The 22,403-nt window shown below is 46.7% G+C and overlaps 1 protein-coding gene across 2 annotated transcripts; it reads right to left on the reverse strand.

Annotated features, from left to right (window-relative positions):
- Positions 1-15,782: 15,782 nt before the first annotated feature.
- On the reverse strand, positions 15,783-21,679 carry CENPA (centromere protein A). Of its 2 annotated transcripts, XM_059078559.2 has the most exons (4): positions 21,520-21,679; positions 16,783-16,892; positions 16,205-16,282; positions 15,783-15,917 (listed from the first exon to the last, which is right to left on the reverse strand). In XM_059078559.2, the coding sequence occupies exons 1-4, from the start codon at positions 21,611-21,613 to the stop codon at positions 15,783-15,785; spliced, it is 417 nt and encodes a 138-aa protein (XP_058934542.1). In that variant the 5' UTR covers positions 21,614-21,679. The 2 variants fall into 2 exon arrangements, with proteins under 2 accessions (XP_058934542.1, XP_058934543.1); XM_059078560.2 differs by lacking the exon at positions 16,205-16,282.
- Between the last annotated feature and the right edge of the window lie 724 nt (positions 21,680-22,403).

The raw sequence follows: 22,403 nt of genomic DNA on the forward strand, positions 1-22,403 counted from the left end.
CCCCCAACACACACACACCACAGTGTTTCCCTTATTATTAACATTTTACATTAGTGTAGTATATTTGTTACAATTATTTGTCATGTCTTTTTTTGAAAATTGACCCCTTTATCAGTATGTAATGGACCTCTTTATCTCTGATAATTTTCCTTGTTCAGAAGTCTCTTTGTCTAAGATTACCATGGCCACTTCAACTTTCTTTTGATTAGTGTTACCATGGTATATCTTTTTCCATCTTTTTACTTTTAATCTATCTGTGTCTTTATATTTAAAGTAGTTTTCTTGTAGACAGCATGTAGTTGGGTCTCTTTTTAAAAATTTTTTAGAATTCACTTTGACAACTTCTGTTTTTAAATTAATTTTTAATCACACTTAAAGTGATTACTGATATAGTTGGATTAACAACTGCCATATTTGTTGAAAGCCAGACATGATGCTCTGGGTAAGAGAAACTGAGGTAATTAAGCTTTTAGTGTAAGGATTTGTGCTAACGTGGGTAGGAGCTGGGCTGTGTTTACTTTTTTTATTTTTATGTATTTATTTTTTTGGCCGTACCAAGTGGCATGTGGGATCTTAGTTCTCTGACCAGGGACTGAAGCCACTCTCCCTGCAGTAGAAGTGCAGTATCTTAACCACTGGACTGCCAAGGAAGTCCCTGGACTGTGTTTAATAATCACTATGGGTGCCAAAGGCTTCTTTCCTTTAATTTCCTTGTTTTTCTTTCTCCGTTATCTTTGGGGTTTCCATAAGAACTCCTACTTAAAAAGACTCTGTGACTTGCAGCTTTTTCAGTTGTAATCTGCTGTTATGATCCTGGAGCCTGTTGATGTGTCAGTAAGGTTTTGGGAAGGGATGGGTTCTATAGCCTTATGATTAAATCTCATTTTTTTTTTTTTAAAAGAAGGACCGAGTCCCTGGGTTATGACCTTCAGAAGCAATTTTCATCCTTTTTTCTCTCTTCCCTTACGTGAGACAGGAAGTTTATTGAGGAACAGAGTTGGATAATTGCCCTTCCCTCAGGTAAGATAAGGTTTTGATAAGGTTTGCCCTGGAGGGCTCTTATTATAAAGAACCCTCTAGTCTTATTTCAAAATAGTTACTTTTCCCCATCCCATGCCAGAATCGAAAGGGGGATTTTCTCCAATCTTCACCATGAGAACTTAGTGGGGTTCCTGGAAGTAAAACCTACAAAAGTCTGGGGGGGGGTCACACTTTTAGTGTGCTCTGCTATAGCCTGAATGTTTGCATCACCTCCCAAATTCCTATGGTGAAATTCATATGCTCCCTTGTTGTGATGGTGTTAGGAGGTGGGGTGTTCAGGAGGTGTTAGGTCATGAAGGCAGAGCCCTCAGGAATGAGATGAATGCCTTTATACGGGGCAGAAGAGAGCTCCCTTACTCCTCCGGCTGTGTGAGGACACACTGCCTATCTGGTAGAGGCAGCAGCTTCAGCACGATGGCGCCTCCCTGGGCAGCCCATGGCGGTGGAGTTGGTGGTGATGGCCAGCGTTTGGTGCTGGTGGGGTTGGAAGTGCACGCTGTGGTGCAGAGGTGAGCCCTCTGCACCAGTCCTGTCTGTGGCCTCAGGCACTCGCCACTATATATCCTTCTAATAAACCCATTTCCATCTAGAACAGTCAGAAATGGCTCCTGTTGCTTGCAATGAAGAACTCTTAACTGTAGACTGTTTTTAGACTTCCAGGTTGTTTCCATTTTTTTTTTTTTTTGCTGTTATAAATAGTCCAGAACAAACATGTTTGAAGATCTATCTTGGTATCTTTGTGTAACTATTTCATTAAGGAAAACCTCATGGCAAAACTGTTGGTTACTCATAATTTAAAGAGTTTTAAAAGAAAATACTCGATTTTGTAGGGGAAGAAAAATCCCCCTCTATCTTGTTTGGGTCTTTGGTTGGGCCTGAGAATTAAACTGACATAAGACAGGTTAACAGAAGAAAAGCATACAAATTTGATTGAAGTCTTACATGTCCATGGGAGCCTTCACAAGAGACGGAAGACCTGAAGAAATGACCAGAGAAGGAGGTTTTTATACTTTTTAGACAAAGAAACAATACATTTGTGAAGAATTGACAAGACAAAGGAGTTTGGGCTATGGGTAGTAAATAGGGAAGAAGTAAGTAGGAGGATATGGGTTACTTTAACCAGTTTTGTTGATACAGGTTTCTCAGCCCTAAATTCCCTGTCCCTGGTGATAAGGATGTCTTCTATCCTCCTGGTACAGGGAGGGTCCCTTCCACATGGGAGATCTTGCTTTCAGGAGGACAAAGGAGGGTCAGAGTGTCCTTTTTTTTTTTTTTTCTTGCTGTACACGGGCCTCTCACTGTTGTGGCCTCTCCCGTTGCGGAGCGCAGGCTCAGTGGCCGTGGCTCACGGGCCCAGCCGCTCCGCGGCATGTGGGATCTTCCCGGACCGGGGCACGAACCCGTATCCCCTGCATCGGCAGGCGGACTCTCAACCACTAAGCCACCAGGGAAGCCCAGAGTGTCCTTCTTGTACCAACTGTTTCTTAAAAGTACCTTTAGGGTTTCCCTGGTGGCGCAGTGGTTGAGAATCCGCCTGCCGATGCAGGGGATACGGGTTCGTGTCCCGGTCCGGGAAGATCCCACATGCCGCGGAGCGGCTGGGCCCGTGAGCCACGGCCACTGAGCCTGCGCGTCCGGAGCCTGCGCTCCGCAACGGGAGAGGCCACAACAGTGAGAGGCCCGTGTACAGCAAGAAAAAAAAAAAAAAAGTACCTTTAATTCAAAATAATCAGTATGCCAAAGTGGCGTATTTGGGGGTGACATATTCTGAACCCTTTCAATTACATTCCCATCTTCAGTCTGCAAATGTGCCTGTCTCCCTACAGCATCTTTATTACCCCAGAATGTGTCTTAATAAGGCTTATTTCTCTCTCTCTCTGTGTGTGTGTGTGTGTGTGTGTGTGTGTGTATGTGTGTGTAGCTGGACGCCACCGCCAAGCCATTGTTCCTAGACCTGCAAATCAACTGTTGTTGAAGTAGAGCATTCTTCATTGTGCAGTTTTGAGCTACTCCTGACTCAGATCCACTAAATCAGCATAATTAAAGTGGAGCATGAAATGGACAAAATGAACAAAAATGAATGAAACCTCTGTAGGTCCCTGACCCAGAGGTGAGTTCTGTCCTGCTCTCAAGTCCAGAGAAGAGATTTACTGATTGACCACAGTTACCAAGAATGAATTCAGGTAAGCCCCCATTTCATTTTTAGGTGACTTCAATTTCTGTGTGACTCCTGAATCCCTGGGCGTATAGCAAAGGAAAAAAAGCTTCAGGAAGCCTGATTGTCCATGCGTTAGGGCTGAGGGTTGGCGCCCCGGGGAGCAGCTCTGGGCTTCAGGAGGGGAGTGATGATGCTGTTACTGGAGCTTGGACCTGGCACCAGGGCTGGAAGGGGGGGAGGGGAGGGAGCCGCAGGCCTGGCCAGTCCCAGAAAGCACCAGGGTGGAAGAGCATCAAGTTCCTCCTGTGCGAGGGGCTGCAGGGCCCATCCTGTGTATAAAGGGAGACACGAGCCTGGGTTTGGCCCAGTGTCATGTCCCGAGGGAGGAAGCAGCCCTTCTCTGCTGCTAGGATGAGGGTTTTGTTCCTTATGCTGGTCCTGGCTGTCACCTGGGGTGATATTGCCGCCCAAGCGAGTAATTCTCCATCTCCCCTTGGCATTAAATGTGCTTTCACTGCTGTCAAATTGTTCTCCCCTTACAGATGATTCCTGAGGGGGCATGCCCTTCCCGCGGCAGAGAGGTTTCCAAGGTGGCGTGGGCTGTGAGGAGGTGGGCAGATGTGGGTCTGGGGTGTATTTTGGTCTCCAGTAAAGAAATCAGTCACCACTTGTTGAGTAAGGTGCCAGGGGTATGCTAAGTGCTTTACAAACAGAACCCCATTTAATCTTTCCAACAGCTTGATTAAATTTTAGATGAGAGAATTGAAGCTCAGAGAGGTTAAGTTACCAACCTAACGGTCACAGCGCAAGTGAGTGGGAGAGCTAGGTTTCAGGCTGAGGTCTGTCTGACTTTGAACCCTGCGCCTCCTCTGTAGAGGGATTCAGTGGGGCACCACTGGGTGTGGTGTCCGGGTTGTGGAAATGGAGTTATTTCAGGAGGTCAGGACTGAGGAGTAGAGTCCTTACGACCCTCCACCCCAAGGAAGGCCAATCCCAGGGCACGTGCAGAAGACTTGAGGGGTCCAGGGCTGGGGTCTTACAGAGACAAGAAAGGCCAGCGGGAAGGTGGCAGTAGATCAGCTGTAAGGAGATGAGGTGAGGAAGGAAGCAATGAGTTTGAGAGGACCGGGGAGAAAGAATAGTGTGTGGGTGACTGGCAGGGAGGTGGAAAGGCCAGGCTTATGGAAAAACCCAAGGTGACTGAGAATTGGGGAACAGTGGGCAGAAGCCTAGCCCCTGCAAGATGGAGGTTGCTTTGTGGAGTCTGCGTTTAGAAACTTATGTTTCAAGACCCCAGGATGTTGAGCAGCTAAGGGGATTTGGAGATACAGAACTCAAAGCTGGAGGCGGCTGCAGCCAGAGGGTGGATTTGGGGGCCATCTGGAGAGAAGTCCCAGCTGAAGCCTGGGGAGAGTGCAGGAATGCCACACAGAGGGACAGAGGAAGGACCTTGGGAAACTCATGGCCAGGAGGGCAGAAGAAGGGGAGCTGCTGGGGGGTTGGGTGGGCGATGAGGACCCGCCCTGCACCAGGCACATAAAGCAGCACAGCGAGAGGGATTGTGGAGAAGCAGGAGAGGCACTGGTTTTAGAGTCAGGTTGCTATAAACTTGAACCAGATGCTGTGAGCCTCTTTTACCGCGTCTGTAACCTGGGCTAACAGTAGCCATCTCTCCAGGTCATTTAAGGATGGATGGCACAGCACCTGCAGCAGTAGACCCTCAATGTATGGTGGTTATTATTATTCAGGATATTGAGAACAGTGCCTGGTGAGCAGTTGCAATGTAAGGGGTGAAGGTGAAAGTCTGCCTGTGGGCTCAGGAGTAAGTGGTAAAAAACAGAAGCAACCTCGCCAGGGAGAGGAAGGGCCAGACCTGGGTTGGCTAAGAGGAGGGGCAGCAGGGTACGGGGGGAGGTTTTTCCAGCTGCAGGTACATAGCCATATGAAGCTCTGCACAGGAGATAGAGGTGTAGAAGGCTCGAAGAAGGTGACTCCTGGGACAAAGAGAGAGGGGAAGGGATTGAGAACATAGGAGGAATTTGGGGGAGCCCTGGGAAGGAGAAAATAGCAAACATGACAATGCATGGAGGTACCAATGGCCAGCAGTGCATGATGAGAAAGTCCTCACTTGGGAAAGGCACTCAGGCTCCCAGGGCTCCCATTTACCCATCTGTAAAATGGGGTCAACCCCATCTGTCAGTTTACTTCCCAGAGTACCACTATCCTCAGTGCAAAAGCCTTTTGCTAGAACATACAGAATTATAAAGTCTCAGAGACTGACTGATGTCAAGCGGAGCTCCTAGGCGAAATGTGCTTTTCCCCCACTGGCTTCTTTCTCAGAAAAGTTTAGAGGAAATTATTTTCAAGTGCTTTGATCTCCTTGGCAGAAAGACACCAAATAAATTCGAGATGTTATGGTACATTAGTCCCTCTGCTTGGGAACTGAGGGTGACCAATTTTATTCAATAGCTAATGACAACCTTTCAGAATTGCTTAAACCACTGAAGCCCCCCACCAAGTCCTAGCACCTGAGACCGCTGCCCTCTGAGCCCTCATCATGCAACAGTCCTGAAATAGGGCTCCTGCGAAGGCAATTTGAGGGCCAACAGCCGGTTGATGCGGCCGTACTCCTTGCTTGGTATCAGGTTGTCCAAGCCTGTGAATTTGGCCCGAAGACTGTGTTCAAGCTTCTGCCACATGGCCGCTCAGCCTCCCTGAAGGCATTGCTATGGAACCGTGGTAACAATAGCAGCTGCTGCCGTTTACGAGGAGGCAGCGCTGCCAGACCCCGCAACGGGGCTGACGGAGGATGAGCAGCTTGCCCGAGTTACGGAGCCACAGTCAGAGTCGGGCTTCAGACATGGGGCTGCCCGTGCCAGGCCCAGATTCCTTTGCTGCTCTGGTTGTTTCACCACCTCGTGTGGAAGGTGAGGTCCCAGCAGTCCCCTCAGAGTTGTCAGGAAGGACAGGTGAGTCTCAGCCACGTGAAAGCCTCTGGAACAGGAAGGTTCTTGACCGATGTGTTCCGTCTCTCTTCTTACAGTTATTTTCTCATTTAAATACCTGCACAGATGTTATGATTGAATCGGGTTTCTTTTCCTTCAGGTTTCTCCCTGGGCCTGTGGCCTGTGGTTCTTGCCCCACCGGAGGTTAGAGGTGAGCCTGGGGCCTGCAGAGCTCTCTTCCCACCGTGAGTTCTACAGTTCTCCTTCTGACTCAACATCCTCTGCCCTGGGGTGCTGGTGAAAAGGCCAAGTGAGTCTGGGACTCCCTCCCAAGCACCTAGGGACCGGTCTCTTCTACTGGGCATGTTCACTTGCACAGACCCGACCGAGCCCTGCTGCCCTGAACAGCCCACGCCCTGCGTCTGCCGGGGTGACGTTTCACCTCCTCTCCCCACACCACCACACCCGCTCTCTGTGATGGGCCCGGTGTCCGCTTCCACCGTCACACAGCCTGTTGTCTTGTGGATGCAGCAGTAACAGTGAGATCCGGGTGATAGACAAGGGCTGTATTCGTTTGCAGACATACAAAGTACCACGTGGGGTGGGGAGGGGCTTAAACAACAGACACTTATTTTCTCATAGTTCTGGAGGCTGGAAGTCCAAGTTCAAGGTGCCAGTGGGGGTGTTTCTTCTGAGGTCTCTCTCCGTGGCTGGTAGATGGCCATCTTCTCCCTGTTTCTCCACACGGTCTTCCCTCTATACACATCTGTGTCCAAATTTCCTCTTCTTATAAGGAGCCCAGTCACACTGGATTGGGACCCACCCTAATGACCTTGTTCTACCCTGATTACTTCTCCAAAGACTCTGTTTCCAAGTACAGGCACATTCTGAGGTACTGGGCGTTAGGACTTCAACAAAGGAATTTGCGGGGGACACAATGGAGCCCATAACAAGGGCCAAGGGGATGTTTTAGAGGGGTCTCCAAAGTCAGAATCCTGTACCAGTGAGGGCAGTGGCAGAAGGGAGGGAGAGGGACGGGAAGTGTCCCTGACGTCCTGCCACGTCTGTCGTACCTGGCCCTGGTGGTCACTAGGGCTCCCACCCCTTTCTCTCCTGACGGAAAGGTGAGGGCTGGAGAGTTTCCTGGGGCCCCAGAGGAGCTGGACTCTGCTTTTTGTAGGAATGGGTTTGGGGAGAACAAAGATCCTGGGGCCCCTTGGGATCCTGGGGGTGACTCAGCTGACTGCTGTCACAGTCTAATGCTGTGTCTCTTTTCTTTGTCCCTTCTCTCCCCATGGTGGTCTCCCTGGCTGGTCGTCCACCCCCATCTCTGTGGCAGGACTAAGAACCACCCTCCACCTCATGCCTGCAAAGTCCCCTCGACCTCAGCCAGGGGAGCTTCTTTGCTCAAGAATTCACTCAACCTCTCTGGGTTTCCATTTCCTTGGCTGTGGAAGGGGGAGGCTGGGAGGGACCCCAGGGAGAAAGCCAGGTGCGGCCCCAGGCCTATGCGAGCCCCTGGAAATCTTTTGAGTGGTATTGCAGGACTGTCCTATCCTGATCTCTCTAGGCTCCAGGAGAGGACGAGAGGCGCCTGGTTACTGCTAATCCCTCGGGCTGAGTGTGCAGACCTGTCATCATAGCTGCTCCACTTGCCCCCAGCACAGCTTCAGGGGTTGGTGACCTTGCATTTGGTGTGCCATGATCTTGGTCCCAGTGACCATTGGTTAGCACGTACGGCCTTCTAATCACCACACCTAACTACCAGGCCATCTCCTCACTGTCATTCATATATTAATGTGCCTGGTAAGTTTTAGCTGAATTGTTTTTCTGTACTCAGTCTACCAAGTTGGTAGTTTACAGAGTAAATGTATCTACTCCACTTTTAAAAATTTTGTAAAAAATACTGGTTCAGTTGCAGGGGAGAAAGGAGGACATCAGGCAGGGGGAGAGTTGTGATGGTGGCCAGAGCCTTGTGGTGCCCAGCATGGGAGGGTCAGAGACGAGCTGAAGACACAGCAGTGCAGGAAATGAAGGCACCGCCTCTCGGCTGGCCCGTGCCTCTTCCTCAAGACTGTAAGCAGCCTGGCTTTAGACATAGGTTGTGAACAGATGGGTGCATGTAACGCTCCTTAGAGAATTAGAAAGCCCAGGGTGGTCCTGGGAAGCCAGCCCCCTTCACCCCTACGATGCCCCTGTCCTACCTTCTCCCCCAGGAGACCTGAGAGTGAGCAACAAAGGCCTGCGGGCAAGGGGCTCGCCTGGGGGAGGGGGAGGTGCTCTGAGAGGGCCTTTGTCTGGGCCTGGAACCTTCCCTTTCCTCCTTGATTTGAATGGCAAAACCAAATTTTAATAACCTCCAAGCCAAGGAGCTGGAGTCTCTGATCTAATAGTCATGACAGTCCAGTGGTGACTTTGGAGCTGTCACTGGACTGTCTTCTTGCAGGAAAGCCTGTCATGTCGGGGAGGAGTGAGGTATGACCTATATGGGTCCCAAGAAGGGGAACTGGAAATAGTAGGAGAAAATTACTGATTCTTCTGGAGTCAGAGTATCAGGGTATGGAATAGGCTGCCTAGGTAAGTAATGAGCTCCCTGTCAGTAGAGGAGTCCAAGGAGAGAACAGCCAGCTGCTTTGCAGGCAGGTGTGGGGAGGACGTTGTTAGAGAGGAGATTCGGGCATAGGTGTGTGTATACACTGGCTGGTTATTACTGTTATTCCCAAACCTACAAGTCTGATTCCACGAAAGGGCCTGAAAAAAACAAATTTTATCTCAAGTGTACTAACTACGCTGTCTCTTGTGCCTTGTGGTGGAATCTGGGTCTAATCTGGTGTTGGCTGCCTCCTGTTCTTTGCTGCTGTTTCTGTGGAAAAGTTGCAGGTGAGTCATGCTATTATTAACAGCAGAGTTAGGGTTTCCGTTCTCTGGGTGCCTGAGTGTGATCTGATAAAAGGGAGGAGAATGAGCTTTGACCCTGTGTGCGCACTGGTAAACCGAGCAAATCTAACACTGAAGAGGCTTGGAGAGACACTTGTTAGGCAAAGGGACGGTTTCGTATGTTTTGGACAGAATGACAGTTCTCTGTCCACAACCTTCGCTGGCATCTGGTATCTGGCCTTCTGCCATCTACTCTGAAGACCCTGTTCCGTGCAAGTTGATGGTCAGAGCAGACAGGGTGTCCACACTGACTCAGTTGGCTGGGGTGGAGTGGGGACCGTCCAGAACTTAGCAAACGCCCATAGAGAGGCACCTGGCCAGTTCTCTTCAGCTCACTTAGAGACTCCGAAACGCATGTCTCTTGTTTCTCTCCCAGATCAAGCTGCATTTGATACTCTCTGGGTGCCATTTCTTGGAATCCTCTACAGGCTGGGGATTTGGAACTAACAGTATGTTCTCATCAGACAGTTTAGCCAGTAATGAAAATAGCTATTATCAACTGAGATTTAAACATGAACATTCAGGAATGAGTCTCGTTATTTTTTCCCATTGGGAAGATATAAAATTACAAAATTTGAAAAAAATGTTATTGAATGTTAAGAGTTATAAAACTAACATTCTTGTTGCAACATATTCCTCTATTCAAGACCTTTGCTCATTTTTTAAAATAGATTTATTTATTTACCATTTATTTATTTTAGGTTGTGTTGGGTCTTCGTTGCTGCCCGCGGGCTTTCTCTAGTTGCAGTGAGCGGGGGCTGCTCTTCGTTGTGATGCGCGGGCTTCTCATTGCGGTGGCCTCTCTTGTTGTGGAAAACGGGCTCTAGGTGCACGGGCTTCAATAGTTGTGGCTTGTGGGCTCAGTAGTTGTGGCACATGGGCTTAGTTGCTCTGCGGCATGTGGGATCTTCCCGGACCAGGGCTCGAACCTGTGTCCCCTGCTTTGGCAGGCGGATTCTTAACCACTGTGCCACCAGGGAAGCCCCCTTTGCTCATTTTTGAATCAAGTTTTTGTTGTTGTTTTTAGTTCTCTATATATTCTGATATTAACAGATATGATTTGCAAATTTTTCTCATTCTGTGATATTTGTCTCATTATCTCATTATACATCATTATATGTTATGTACACATCATCATATATCATATATATCTCATTATATGTCACAAATATTTGTCTCATACTGCCTTTTCACTCTGTGGATAGTGTCCTTTGATGCACAGAAATTCTTAATTTTCATGAACTCAAATTTGTCTATTTCTTTCTTTTATTGCCTGTGCTTTTGGTGTCATATCCAAGAAATCACTGCCAGATCCAATGTTGTGAAGTATTTGCCTTATGTTTTCTTCTAAGAGTTTTATAATTGTCATTCTTACATTTAGGTTTATGGCCCCTTTTTTTTTTTTTTTTTTTTTTTTTGCTGTACACGGGCCTCTCACTGCTGTGGCCTCTCCCGTTGCGGAGCACAGGCTCCGGACGCGCAGGCTCAGCGGCCATGGCTCATGGGCCCAGCCGCTCCGCAGCATGTGGGATCTTCCCAGGCCAGGGCATGAACCCGTATCCTCTGCATCGGCAGGCGGACTCTCAACCACTGCACCACCAGGGAAGCCCATATGGCCCATTTTGAGTTGATTTTTCTATATGGTATTAGGTAAGGTTCCATCTTCATTTTTTTGCATGGGGATATCTGGTTTTCCCAGAAACATTTGTTGGAAAGACTGTCTTTTCCCCATTGAATGGCCTTGGCACCCTTGTCAAAAATCATTTGACCATATATGCGAGGGTTTATTTCTAAGCTCCCTATCTATTCTATTCTATTCTATTCTATTCTATTCTATTCTATTCTATTCTATTCTATTCTATTCTATCCTATTCCATTGGTCTATGTCTTTATGCCAGTAGTCATTTGGACCATTCTCCTACTGAAGACAACTAAAAAAAAAGTTGGACAACTATATTTTTCCTTCCTTAAAAGCATTAAACGGCTAACAAGATAGTGACTACTTATTAGTAATTACTGATCCAAAGTCAAAGAGGACAGAAATCTAGAGATGAGTTTAACAGCAGATTAGGCCTAACACTTTCTCATGGGGATGTTTGCCAGTCCTAAAAAAGTAGCTGAGGAATGAGGTATGCTTGTGGTAACTTTGTGGGGTTAGGGAGACAAAGGTTGAAGTGCAGACCTGCCAAGGTAAGCATGATAAGCTGACCTTGGAGGGCAGGTTGTACCTTAGGAATAAAGTGAATGAGAAACAACTCCAACCTGACACCGTACCTTGGCTTTGAAACATGTGGGTGGCTCAGAAAATCTCAAGCTCTAAAACTGAATTAAGGTGGTTTTGAATGTTTAGTGCCTCCAAGTACACGGCAGAGAAAATGCCAATCCTCTCTAGAGGAAGGTACCATTCTAGGCCTCAAATTATTTCTTCATATAGATGTGTCGGGCATACTATCAAATGTAATCAACACCAAAGAGAAAAAAACATGAGTGAGAATCAACAGAAACCACAAATAGAAACAGATCCAGAGTGAGTCTAAATATGAAAGTTATCAGACACAGTCTGTAAAGCAACTATGCTTACTATGTTAAAGGATTCAAAAGCCAAGCTTGACATTTTAAGCAGGGAACTAGAAACTATAAAAAGTGACAGGTCAATTTTGAAAAGAATCACAAATTCTAGAACTAAAAATACAATAACTGAAATTAAGAAAATGGTCTGGTTTAAAACTAGATTAGACATAGCTGAAAGAAAATCAATTAATTACAGGGTAGAACAGAAGAAAGAAGATATGCAGCACTGATAGAAAAAAGATGGAAAATAGAAGAGGGGAAGAAACATTAAGGATACAGTGAGAAGGCCCAGCAAACAGATAATTGGCATCCCAGAATGAGGGGAGAGAGAATGCAAAGGGGCAGTGTTTGATGAGAGAATTTTCCAAAATTGATAAAAAGACATCAACCCATATCCAAGAAGCCCTATGAATGCCAAGCAAGATAAATAAAAAGAAATGCACACTTAGACACATCAGAATGACATTGCAGAACACCAAAAACAAAGAAAAATCTTCTAAGAAGAGAAAGTCAGAGATAACATTAGCTTCCAAGGAGCATCTGTTGGACTGACAGCTGACTTCTCAACAGCAAGAAGAGAACCCAGAAAATAGTGGAACAGCTTTCTCATGTAAAGAGAGAAAATAACTGCCAATCTACAATCCTATAGATGATAGGAAGCTCAACATAAATTCATAAGGATGGGGAAGACAGGACAGGAAAAAACAGTATCAAAAATCCTGAAACTTAGAAAGCAGACAGATGAGTAGAAACTGACTTCACAGACCCAAGAGAGTGGAATCCTAAACTAGCAGTGGGGGAAGTTAAGAACCATCACAACCTACAAGGCAAAATCTTTATAAGGCTCAGGAACAAAAGAGCATCAATTACTTCCACAACTGGGTGTGAGTGAGGGTTGGCTAAAATAGAGGATTGGTTAGATGCTGCTTAGGAAACAGGTCCCTAAATGTTCCTCTCCTACCACTCAATCACTGGTGACTCTCTTTCCCCCATCCCAGCAGAAGCTTGGAGGCTGATTCTCAAGAGAAGAGAAAATCGAGTCCCTGGACTTCAGGAGGCCAAAGCCAGGGAGATTAAGGAAGCTTATGCACAGTGAACTTTGCATATTCTGCACTCCGTCACTCAGCTCTTAGAGCCAGCTGGGCCTTTGCTGTCCAAGTGGTAAGGGTTGGATGATTATCCCCTGGGGATCTGGCTGGCCTAAGAGAGCAGGGTGTCCCCAAGAAAAGACCCACCTGACCATTCTACAGTAAAGCTCCAAGTCAACAAGCCCCACCAACATGCTCAGAACTACCTATTAGCTTTTCTGTCTCCCACTTTTAAATGTAAAGATTGTTAAACATTAAAGGAAAACCTTAAAAGTGAAAGGGGAACTAGAACTAACAGGAAAAACAAAAACAACTTAGAGGAAACAGGATGATACAGCAAAAAGAAAACAAAAACCCGTAGCAAAATTATAATAAATATCCTTAAAATGGTATTGCATCCATGAAACAAGATTGGGATTGGGTGCTGAGAGCACACGTCCTGCAGATTGTGTCTATTGGCCCTCAAAGCTCCATTCTCACCCTCTCAAGGTCTCGTCCCTAACACAAGGGGGTTAGAAGGCAACAGTTGGGTTCTCAGACTCCCTTGCAGCTGCTCTGGCTAGGTTCTGCCAATGGAAAATGCTGGTGGGGCCTGGCAGGTGGGAGTTGAGACATTTCTCTGTTGTTTTGGTAGTGCCTTTGGCAGCAGAAGCAGCAGCGGATGACAGGAGCTTCCTTGGTGTCAGTGGTGGCTGCAGCAGCATTGGCTGGGGCGGGGGCTCCTTATTCTGGCTCAGTAGCATTGGTGTGGTTCTAACGCAGTGGTGGCGGGGGCCATGCTTCCAGCCGAGCAGCAGTGAGTGTGGGCTTCGAGCATTGGAAGCTTCCTGATCCTGGGGTAGCGTCCTCTCTTCCCTTTAGTTTTTCCAGCCCTCTTGACATCATTTAACCAATCCCTTCCTTTAAATTCTGCTTGGCTTGAAATATCTAGATTGGTTTTTTTTTTTTTTGGAGTAAATACTGATTGGGATGCTATAAAAAAGAAACATTCAAAAAATAAGAGAGTTCTTGGATATTAAAAAATGTGAAAGCAGAAAAAACTCAATGGAAAGGTTAGAACATAATGTTGGTGAAATCACCCAGAAAGTAGAGAAAAACAAAAACAAAACTCCAACAGCATCAGCAATGTAAGTGCTCAAAGTTTACAGTAAATTGTAATGATATTATATAACATTATCATGGTGTAAATTACTTATTCTCACGTTACTGTATAAATACTCTGTGGTGCTAAGCAGACATCCTGCCTGGCATTTGCATGTGACATGTGACCATGTGTTACAGTGGGGTCCTGGTTAGTACAATTTTAAGAGAGCAGAGAAGTGTCAATTTAGAGAAAACTAGAGGAAGAGTATAATCTTCTGATTAATAACATACTGACAAGAACTTTAAATATAGTCATAGATAGGTAAGCTTTATTCCAATGTCTACATAAAAATGAGTTGATGTCGAACAGGAAACGGTTTTTCCGAAGGGTTAAAATCTATCACACAACAGAACTCGGTCCTTTTCCCTTTAGTTTGTCTCTCAGTTCAGTTGGCTGACACACCGTTATTAGTGTCCGCCCTCACTAATCATTTTCACCACACACAATATCTAAAAGTCTTCGGGTGGCACTTCCTCTTTCTCTGGAAATCTCTTAAACTGCTTTCAGTTATAAGAGACGGGCAAGGTTTTTACCTGCTCACGCTCTACTCCACCGGACACAAAAACACATCCCTGAATTCTCTTGTTTAAATTGTGGCTGTTGGCAAAGTGTCCAGATGAAGAACTTAACGCTAACACACAAAGGACACAGTATAATCTCTGTATAATAGAGACTTCGCTTCAACTTTTTCTCATTAAAGAGTTATCTTTATTATCTCTCCACAAGGGAGTTATAAAAAATACCTGTAAAAACACTGAAAAGGCTCTTAAACGTCCTGGAATGAAAAATTCTGCAGTATAAATTATGATACATCATCTATGACTTGCAAATAAGAATAAAATAAATTCTACAAGCTAGAATTTCTGAATGATTTTGATAGGAATTTACCAGAAGGAGCCAGAACATCAAACCTTAATGATTTCCTGTTTTCATCCCAATTGAGTTTTTGAAAAGCTATGTAATCTGTTGACAGGCACAGTCCACACAGGAACTTGCTGCCGCCACTAATGATGAAATCAACCTGAAGGACAGAGATTTGTATGCTGGACACGCCAGGCTCTTCCATGCAACTGGGTGAAGTGGTCTTCTCTTATTTTTTCACTTATGTTTTAAATAAAAGTAAATATACACATGGTAAAAATTTTAAATGGTATAGAAAGATCTAAAATAATCAGTAAATATCCTTTTCTCTCATAACCTAGAAAATCTGATGTCTTCCAAATCATCAGGTGTGTGAATAATTTGCAAAGTGAAGTCAAACTTGGAGTCTCTTCATCTGAAAATTATTGTCAGGACTTTTGGAATGTGTTGATTCTGTCACGTATTACCTCTGTTACGGAGGAAAGCCATGCAGTCTCCTTCTTTAAAATACCTAATTACAAAAGCAACACACACACTCTGATCAGAGACAGCAAGTCCAGGCAGCACCCTGTACTCCGTGATCTGGTCCTAGTTACAGGCAGAGTCCCTGGTATCATCCCTGAAATACAGGAATCACAATTACTAACAAGACATTTTCAAAAATAAGAACTTTGAAAAAAAAAATAATAAGAACTTTGTTTTAATCAAAATGAGGTCATCTGGTCCTTGTAAAATGGAGAGGATTAACTCTGTCAGAGATTCAGGTTGTCTGGTCATTACTTAAATGAAAAATATCTTTATTTAACATTGTACAAGAGGGCATGAGCCACAGAATCCCAAGCATTCAAGTTAAAACTAGGTCAAACATTTCCTAGAGAACAAAGGGAAGGCGAGGCAGCAAAGGACTAAGGATGGAGAAGGAAGATTCCTTCACAGAAACTCCCACCACAGTGATGAGAAGCTAGGTGTTTTTCCCCCAAAGTGCACTCACTCTCTGGTGAGCAGGAAACGCTTACAGAGTCACGGGCAGCAGGAGCTCAGCCGAGCCCCTCCTGAATGCCTCGGATCCTCCTGGCCAGCTGCACGTCCTTCGGGAAGAGAGTGACACGGCCGGCATGTAAGGAGAGGAGATAGGCATCCTCAAAGAGATGAACTAGAAACGCTTCTGCTGCCTGTGGACAGAAAGAAAAGCAGAAAGACTGACACAGACGAGGGGGCATGGGCTGCTTTTTTGCTGAGAGACCTGCTAAACTCAGTCTCTAAGGGCTCAAAGGACCGTGGGGAAGGATTATTCACTGAATGAGACTGAACTTTGCCTGGGAATTCCACTACCACCAAAGGAGACCCTAGCCTCCAAACACTGGGTGTTCCTTGTTGTTCTTTTCAAGGAGGTGAGATTTAGCCTTGCCTTTCTCCCATACTCACCCCTCACCCAACTGTACCTTGGCCCCCTTCTTACCTCTTGTAGGGCCAACAGGGCCTGGGCTTGCCAATTGAAGTCCACACCACGAGTGAATATAACACATATTTCTCTTGCCTGCGAAGGAGTGGGGATGGGGAGCAAGGGAGAAGGGGATTGGGGAGGAGCAGAGTAAAAGGAGATTCAAGAGAAGACAGACTCTCTCCATGAATCTTCATTTCTGTGATTCCTTCCTGGCCCTAATCATAGACCCTAACTAGTAGCTGGTGTCAACTCCAGGGAGCTTAGAGATTGGCCCGTGTCTCCTCATTGGTGGTGGGGAGAGGAGGAGACAATCTCTCAGGGCAAGACAAGGGATGAAAGGGTGGTTGGATGAGAGAGTTCCTTTTACATAATCAAAGGACACAGTTCAAAGGTGGTAGGGGTTAGAAATTAATTCCATAAAGAATTAGAAGGTGCCCTTGGTGGGCTCATGTTTTCAGAAGATGAAGAGTCCCTGACCAGGCTAGAGAAGAGGTCCCTTGCTATTTGGGCAAGAGGCGATAGGGGCCCAATACCTGGGAAATTTAAAGAAAGGAGGCGGCATGGGGGTTGGCGGGAAGCTCCCTGGAGCTCACCAGGCGGCTGAAGGGGTACTTCCTTAACAACAGGTGTGTGCTCTTCTGAAGAGTTCGGATCTCCTTCAGCACCCGATGTCTCCGACGAGCAGCTCGACGGGAGGAAGCGCCTGAGCAAAAGAGTTGGGTCATAGACCAAAATGCAGTGGAAAACGGGCCTCTCCCATTGCGGAGCACAGCTCTGGACACGCAGGCTCAGAGGCCATGGCCCAAGGGCCCAGCCGCTCCGCGGCATGTGGGATCCTCCCGGACCGGGGCACGAACCCGCGTCCCCTGCATCGGCAGGCGGACTCTCAACCACTGCGCCACCAGGGAAGCCCTGAGGGTCGTATTTTAAATGCCGATTCTTCCATGTAGCCTTTCCTGACTCCCAATCCCTTCCAAACCGATGGGTCACTTCCCTCCTCTGGGCCCACAGTACTCTGTGCATCTCCTCTGTCTTTCCCACCTGGATTGGAAACCCAGTTTCCAATTTTGTTTTTAGGGTTTTTTTGGCCCTGCCGCGCAGCAGGTGGGATCTTAGTTCCCCAACCAGAGATTGAACAGGCGCCCCCTGCATTGGAAGCACGGAGTCTTAACCACTGCACCATCAGGGAAGTCCAATTTTTAGGTATATTTTAAGAGCTGGAAGGAATCTGAGAGATTATCTAGTACAATTCCCTTGTTTCTGTTATCCTGAGGCCCAGAGAGGTTAAGACAGTTGGCCAGAACACGTTAGCGGCCAAGGTGGGAGCTCAGAAGTGGCATAACTCAGTGTCAGTGTCGGGCCTTTGGGCTATGAAGTCACAGCCTTTGGCTCAAAGCCTAGTTTCAACAACAACAAAAAAAGACAAAAAAATCCGAAAAGCATTCCTAAAAGTAGAAATCAAAAAAGTCAAACTCTGATCGGAAATTAAAAACACAAGAATATAAAAAATAAAAATTCTTCTAACTCTTGTGTTAAAGAGGAAAATTCACTGAAATTAGACTATTTAGAAATGAATAAAAATTAAAAGTCTACACCTTAAAACTTAAGCGATATAGCCAAATAGTCCTAAAGGAAAATGTACAGCCTCAAGATCTATCTACGAGAAAACAAGAACATTAAAAGATAATTCCACTAAGTGTTCAACTCACGTATTAGGAAGAGAATTATTAAAGTAAATCAAAAGAAGGTAGAGCAAAAGAAATATTAAAGATAATAAACTAACTTAATGAAAAAGAGCGTAAAACAAAAACAGTACAGCTGGCTCCATAAATTAAACCAAGGACCAATAAAAACAAAATGAACCTCTGAGAAGTTGAACAAATAAAAAAAAGAAAAAAAAAACCCCCACAAAAACTAACATTTTGAAGAAATGTTATTTATGGTCCAGCCAAGAAGAGAGAATCCACACCAAGTAGTTGCATAGAAGGGATTTAATACGGTGAACTAATTGCCAAGTGTTAGACAAGCTGCCAAGAGCAAATGGGGACAGAGGGGCGATGCAGAGATGCACTGGCATTGGAGACTTTATCCCAGGGGCCAAAGAAACAGGGGACTTTTTAGAAAGAGGGAGGCCCTACACCCAGGAGATGAGCTACTGGCACCTGCCTCCCTCCGCACCACCAGTCCCCAATCCAGTCGCTGGAAGCAGCCTTTAATAATCAGACACGGCAGTCACAGAATGGAAAGATGAACACAGCTAAAGATCACCAAGCAATGTAAAAAGGCCAACACCATGAAAGGAAGGGACCAAACTCAGCAAACAAAATAACCAATACCAGAGGGACTTGAGTTATTACAGAAAAGAGAGAAAGAAAAACACACATAATAACCTCAGAGGGGTAAGGGAAGATGTGAAGTCTATGACTCAGGAATAAGTGCTTGTGAAAAGTAACCAATTAGAGAGATCATGGGAAAGAATTGGGATTAAACATTCAATAGCTGGGTCTTAAAATCCGACATAAGGAGTTGGGATTTAATTCTAAGGTAATGGGAAGCCACGGAAGAGCTTTAAGCAGGACGGAGAGATGATCCACTTACATTTAAAGATCATTCCAGTTGCTGCGTAAGGAAAGAACCCAAAAAGGGACAAGAGTGGAAGGGAAGTCATAGCCAGGTCAGGGTGCTGGGGGCTTGGACTAGGCTGGTGGGAGTGGAGAAGGCAACGAGTGGCATGGTTAGGATGCGACGTGGAGGTGGAAGTGCCTGAGCTTACATTTGGATTGCACGGACATGCGGGCGAGATGAAAAATCTCTCCCGGGTTTCTGGCTTAAACAATCCTGTGAGTGGCTATGCCATTTCCTGAAATGGGGGAAGCCGGGGATGAAGCGGCAGGAGGGGAGTAACCAGAAGTGTGCTTTTAGATGTGTTTAGTGTGACAGACCCAAGAGTCTTCGAGTAGAAAGGCCGTTGGATGTAGGTGTGTGGGGTCAGGGGAGAGATGTGGGCTGGAGCTATAGATGTGAGAGCTGTCAGTGTATGAATGTACTGGAGCCACGGGGAGGAATGAGCCCACCTGGGGAAGGGAAAGAAAGGAAAAGTAGACCATGGAAGTCCAACATCAACATACTGAAGACAGGTGTCACAGGCAGTAAAAACCACTGAGCAGAAACTGCAGAGTGTGTGTATCACAGAGCCAGGGGGATGGAGTGTTTCGAAGAAGAAATGACCCACTGTGTCGAATGCTTCTGAGAGACAGGGTAAGAGAAGGACACAGGCATGTCTAATAAAGTTGGCAACATGAAAGTAGCTGGTGACCTTCACAACAGCAGTTCAAGGGTACTAGAAGTAAGGGTAGTGGTTGTGGGGAGTCAGATTGGAATGGGTTGAAGGGTGTCTGGGAAGAGGGGAAACAGACACGTGTGTAGACTTAAGTCTGGCTGTTTTAAAAAGAGTAGCTGTGGGGCTTCCCTGGTGGCGCAGTGGTTGGGAGTCTGCCTGCCAGTGCAGGGGACAGGGGTTCGGGCCCAGGTCCGGGAGGTTCCCACACGCCGCGGAGCAACGGATCCCGTGCGCCACAACTACTGAGCCTGCGCTCTAGAGTCCACGGGCCACAACTACTGAAGCCCGCGTGCCTGGAGCCCGTGCTCTGCAACGGGAGAGGCTGCTGTGATGAGAAGCCCACGTATGGCAACGAGGAGTAGCCCCGACTCTCCGCGACTAGAGAGAGCACGCATGCAGCGGGGGAGACCCAACGCAGCCAAAAATAAATAAATTAATTTAAAAATAATAAAATAAAAAGGGTAGCTGTGAAGGGCAGAAGTGAGAAATGGGGAGTATGAGGGAGCTGAGGATGTGGGGTGCCCTTTTCTTTAGAACAGAAATAGTAGAGCACATTTGCCAAATGCCAATGTAAGGAGTATGAGTTTACTTCCAAGTGCAGGTGGTAAGGATAACAGAAAGCCCCTGGGAAGGTGACAGAAGAATATGACCAAGAGCTCATGTAGGAGGAGGAGTGGCTTTTGATGGAAAGGGGTCACCTAGGTTCTCTGTTGTGAGAAGATAAAGGGGAATCCAGGCTGGAGGCTTCTATTATCTCAATGAAGCATGAGGCAAGGTCATCCTGAGCTGAGAGTGAATCAGGGGACTGGAGTTGTAAGGATGCTTCTACATCCGGAAGCAACAGTGAACATCATATGTAACAATATTCCTGTTAAAATTACAAATGAGACAAAGATGACCAAAATATTGCTCTTCAACACTAGTCTCAGGGCCTCACTAACAATAAAATAAGAAATAAAATGTATAAAAATGAAAAGAAGACTCAAAAGTCATTATTTGCAAACAGTATAATGGTCCACTTAAAAATTTCAATTAAAGCAGCTGAAAGACTATTAGGATTAACAAGAGAATTCAGCAAATTAGCTAGATGCAAAGGTTATTTATGTTAAGGAAAGAAAAATAAAAAACAACTCATTCACAATAGCAACATCTATAAATAACCAATAATACTTTCTTCACCCTGCTCTTAGCTATGGAGCATAAGACAAGTAAAGCAGTTGCTGTCACAGTTCTTGTTTGTGGGTATCCCATCCACCAGACCACAGCACAGAAACTAAGGACCACAGACCAGCCTTCTTTCCGGGCATGCTACCTCTGGAAGGCAACAAGGTGAGAGCACCGGCTGAGTTAGGGCACTTTGGTTAAGGACCAATACAGCCACTCACTGAAGGAAAAAACCAAAACAAAACACCAAAAAACCCTGGAAAGGCACCTTCTAAAATTAGAACTGTTGTTTGAAATTGTCACAAAAAGCAGCCAATACTTTTGCATTTGAAAAAAGCACAAACACCGATTTTTTAAAATCCCGTGTCTGTGGGAACAAGCTGGGTGACCTTGCTCAAATTATCAGGTCTGTCTGTCTGCACTTCAGTTGTCTCATCTGTAAAATGGGCACAATATAAAGTTGAGTTAATCCATATAAAGAGTTTAACACAATGCCTAGTTAGTGGTAAGTACTCATACACGTTAGTAGAATCAAGAATACTGTCTGGGCCAGTCCTTTCTCCTCTTCAGAACTGCCTTCCCCAGTCCCTCCCCGGTCTTGGACCTTGGGCCGTCCCGGAGCGGATACTGGACGGCAGAACGGCTTTGCCCCCCTGCAGAGGAAGGCCAGCGGACAGGGAGTCGGAAGACTGGGCTGGACACCAGGCTCAGCAAGCGAGCATAGGATTTTTCGTCTGTGAAATGGGCACGCGGACCCGGCCGTACCCACGTCACAGACAGGCTGCAGGAAGGCCGGCTCGGAGGGAAAGGGATCACGGCGGGTTACCTAAGGATGGGCCCGGCCGGGGGGCGGCGGGAGCCGGGCTCGCGGCGCGCCTCGTTGGGGCTTCGGGCTTGCGGATCCGGCGGCGCGGGCCCATGGTTGGCGCTCAGGGTTGCGGACCACGGCTCCTTCTCGGCCTTCCGGGTCCAGAGGCAGAGGCTGGGGTCCAACAGCGCGCCGGCCGCGTGCCCCGGCTGGGTGGCGTTCAAATTGCCCGCTTCGCCACGGATTCACTGCTGGCGTTTTTTAAAAACCGAATCCAGCGACTCCCAGTGGCTGCCTCTGGACCGCTCCTGGCGCAGAGCGATTGCGAGGAGGACCAATGAGAGCACAGGATGAGAGGCTACCGGCGGCGGTGATAGGAGAAGACAGCGCGGACAAGGCGGACCGATGGTAGGAATCAGCCAATGGGGACTTGGAAAAGTGAAATGAGGCGGGAACTGCTCCAGTCCTCCGCTCCCTGGGGCAGGACCGCATCTTTGATGGATCAGACCCAGGTCGTCTGGTGCTCTCTGGTCGAGAAATGAAAGCTCGATTATGAAGATGTAGCTGGTGCGTGTGTAGAACGCGTTTCTCTAGACGAATCACCTTGCGCAAACATTTTATGTTTTGCTCTATCAATCTTGAGGTGGGTTTTAAAGATGAGGAGACGGGCCCACGGAGAATGTGACCATCCCATGTCTCGCCTGAGACCAGGAGCAGCCCATGAATATGACTCAGAAGTCAGCTTAACTGCATGAACCTTATTGATGATTAGGGTCCTGGGACAGCCAGGATGGGGCCTCTGACCATGAGGTCAAGCAGGGCAGGCCTCAGCTCTATTTTTGGACCACGCTCTCCAGCATTTTCGTAACAGGGAAATGACCCCTTCCTTTCCTGTTGGGGAT

This window comes from Kogia breviceps, chromosome 11 (assembly GCF_026419965.1).
Source record: "Kogia breviceps isolate mKogBre1 chromosome 11, mKogBre1 haplotype 1, whole genome shotgun sequence".
Taxonomy (NCBI): Eukaryota; Metazoa; Chordata; class Mammalia; order Artiodactyla; family Physeteridae; genus Kogia; species Kogia breviceps.

Excerpts from the sequence above, each read along its gene's own strand:
- CENPA (XM_059078559.2), bottom strand. The coding sequence starts at position 21,613 with ATGGGCCCGCGCCGCCGGATCCGCAAGCCCGAAGCCCCAACGAGGCGC. Across the intron at positions 16,893-21,519 it reads CCGGCCGGGCCCATCCTTAG|GCGCTTCCTCCCGTCGAGCT; the intron begins GTAACCCGCCGT and ends TCTTTTGCTCAG. Across the intron at positions 15,918-16,204 it reads CCCTGTTGGCCCTACAAGAG|GCAGCAGAAGCGTTTCTAGT; the intron begins GTAAGAAGGGGG and ends TTCTGTCCACAG.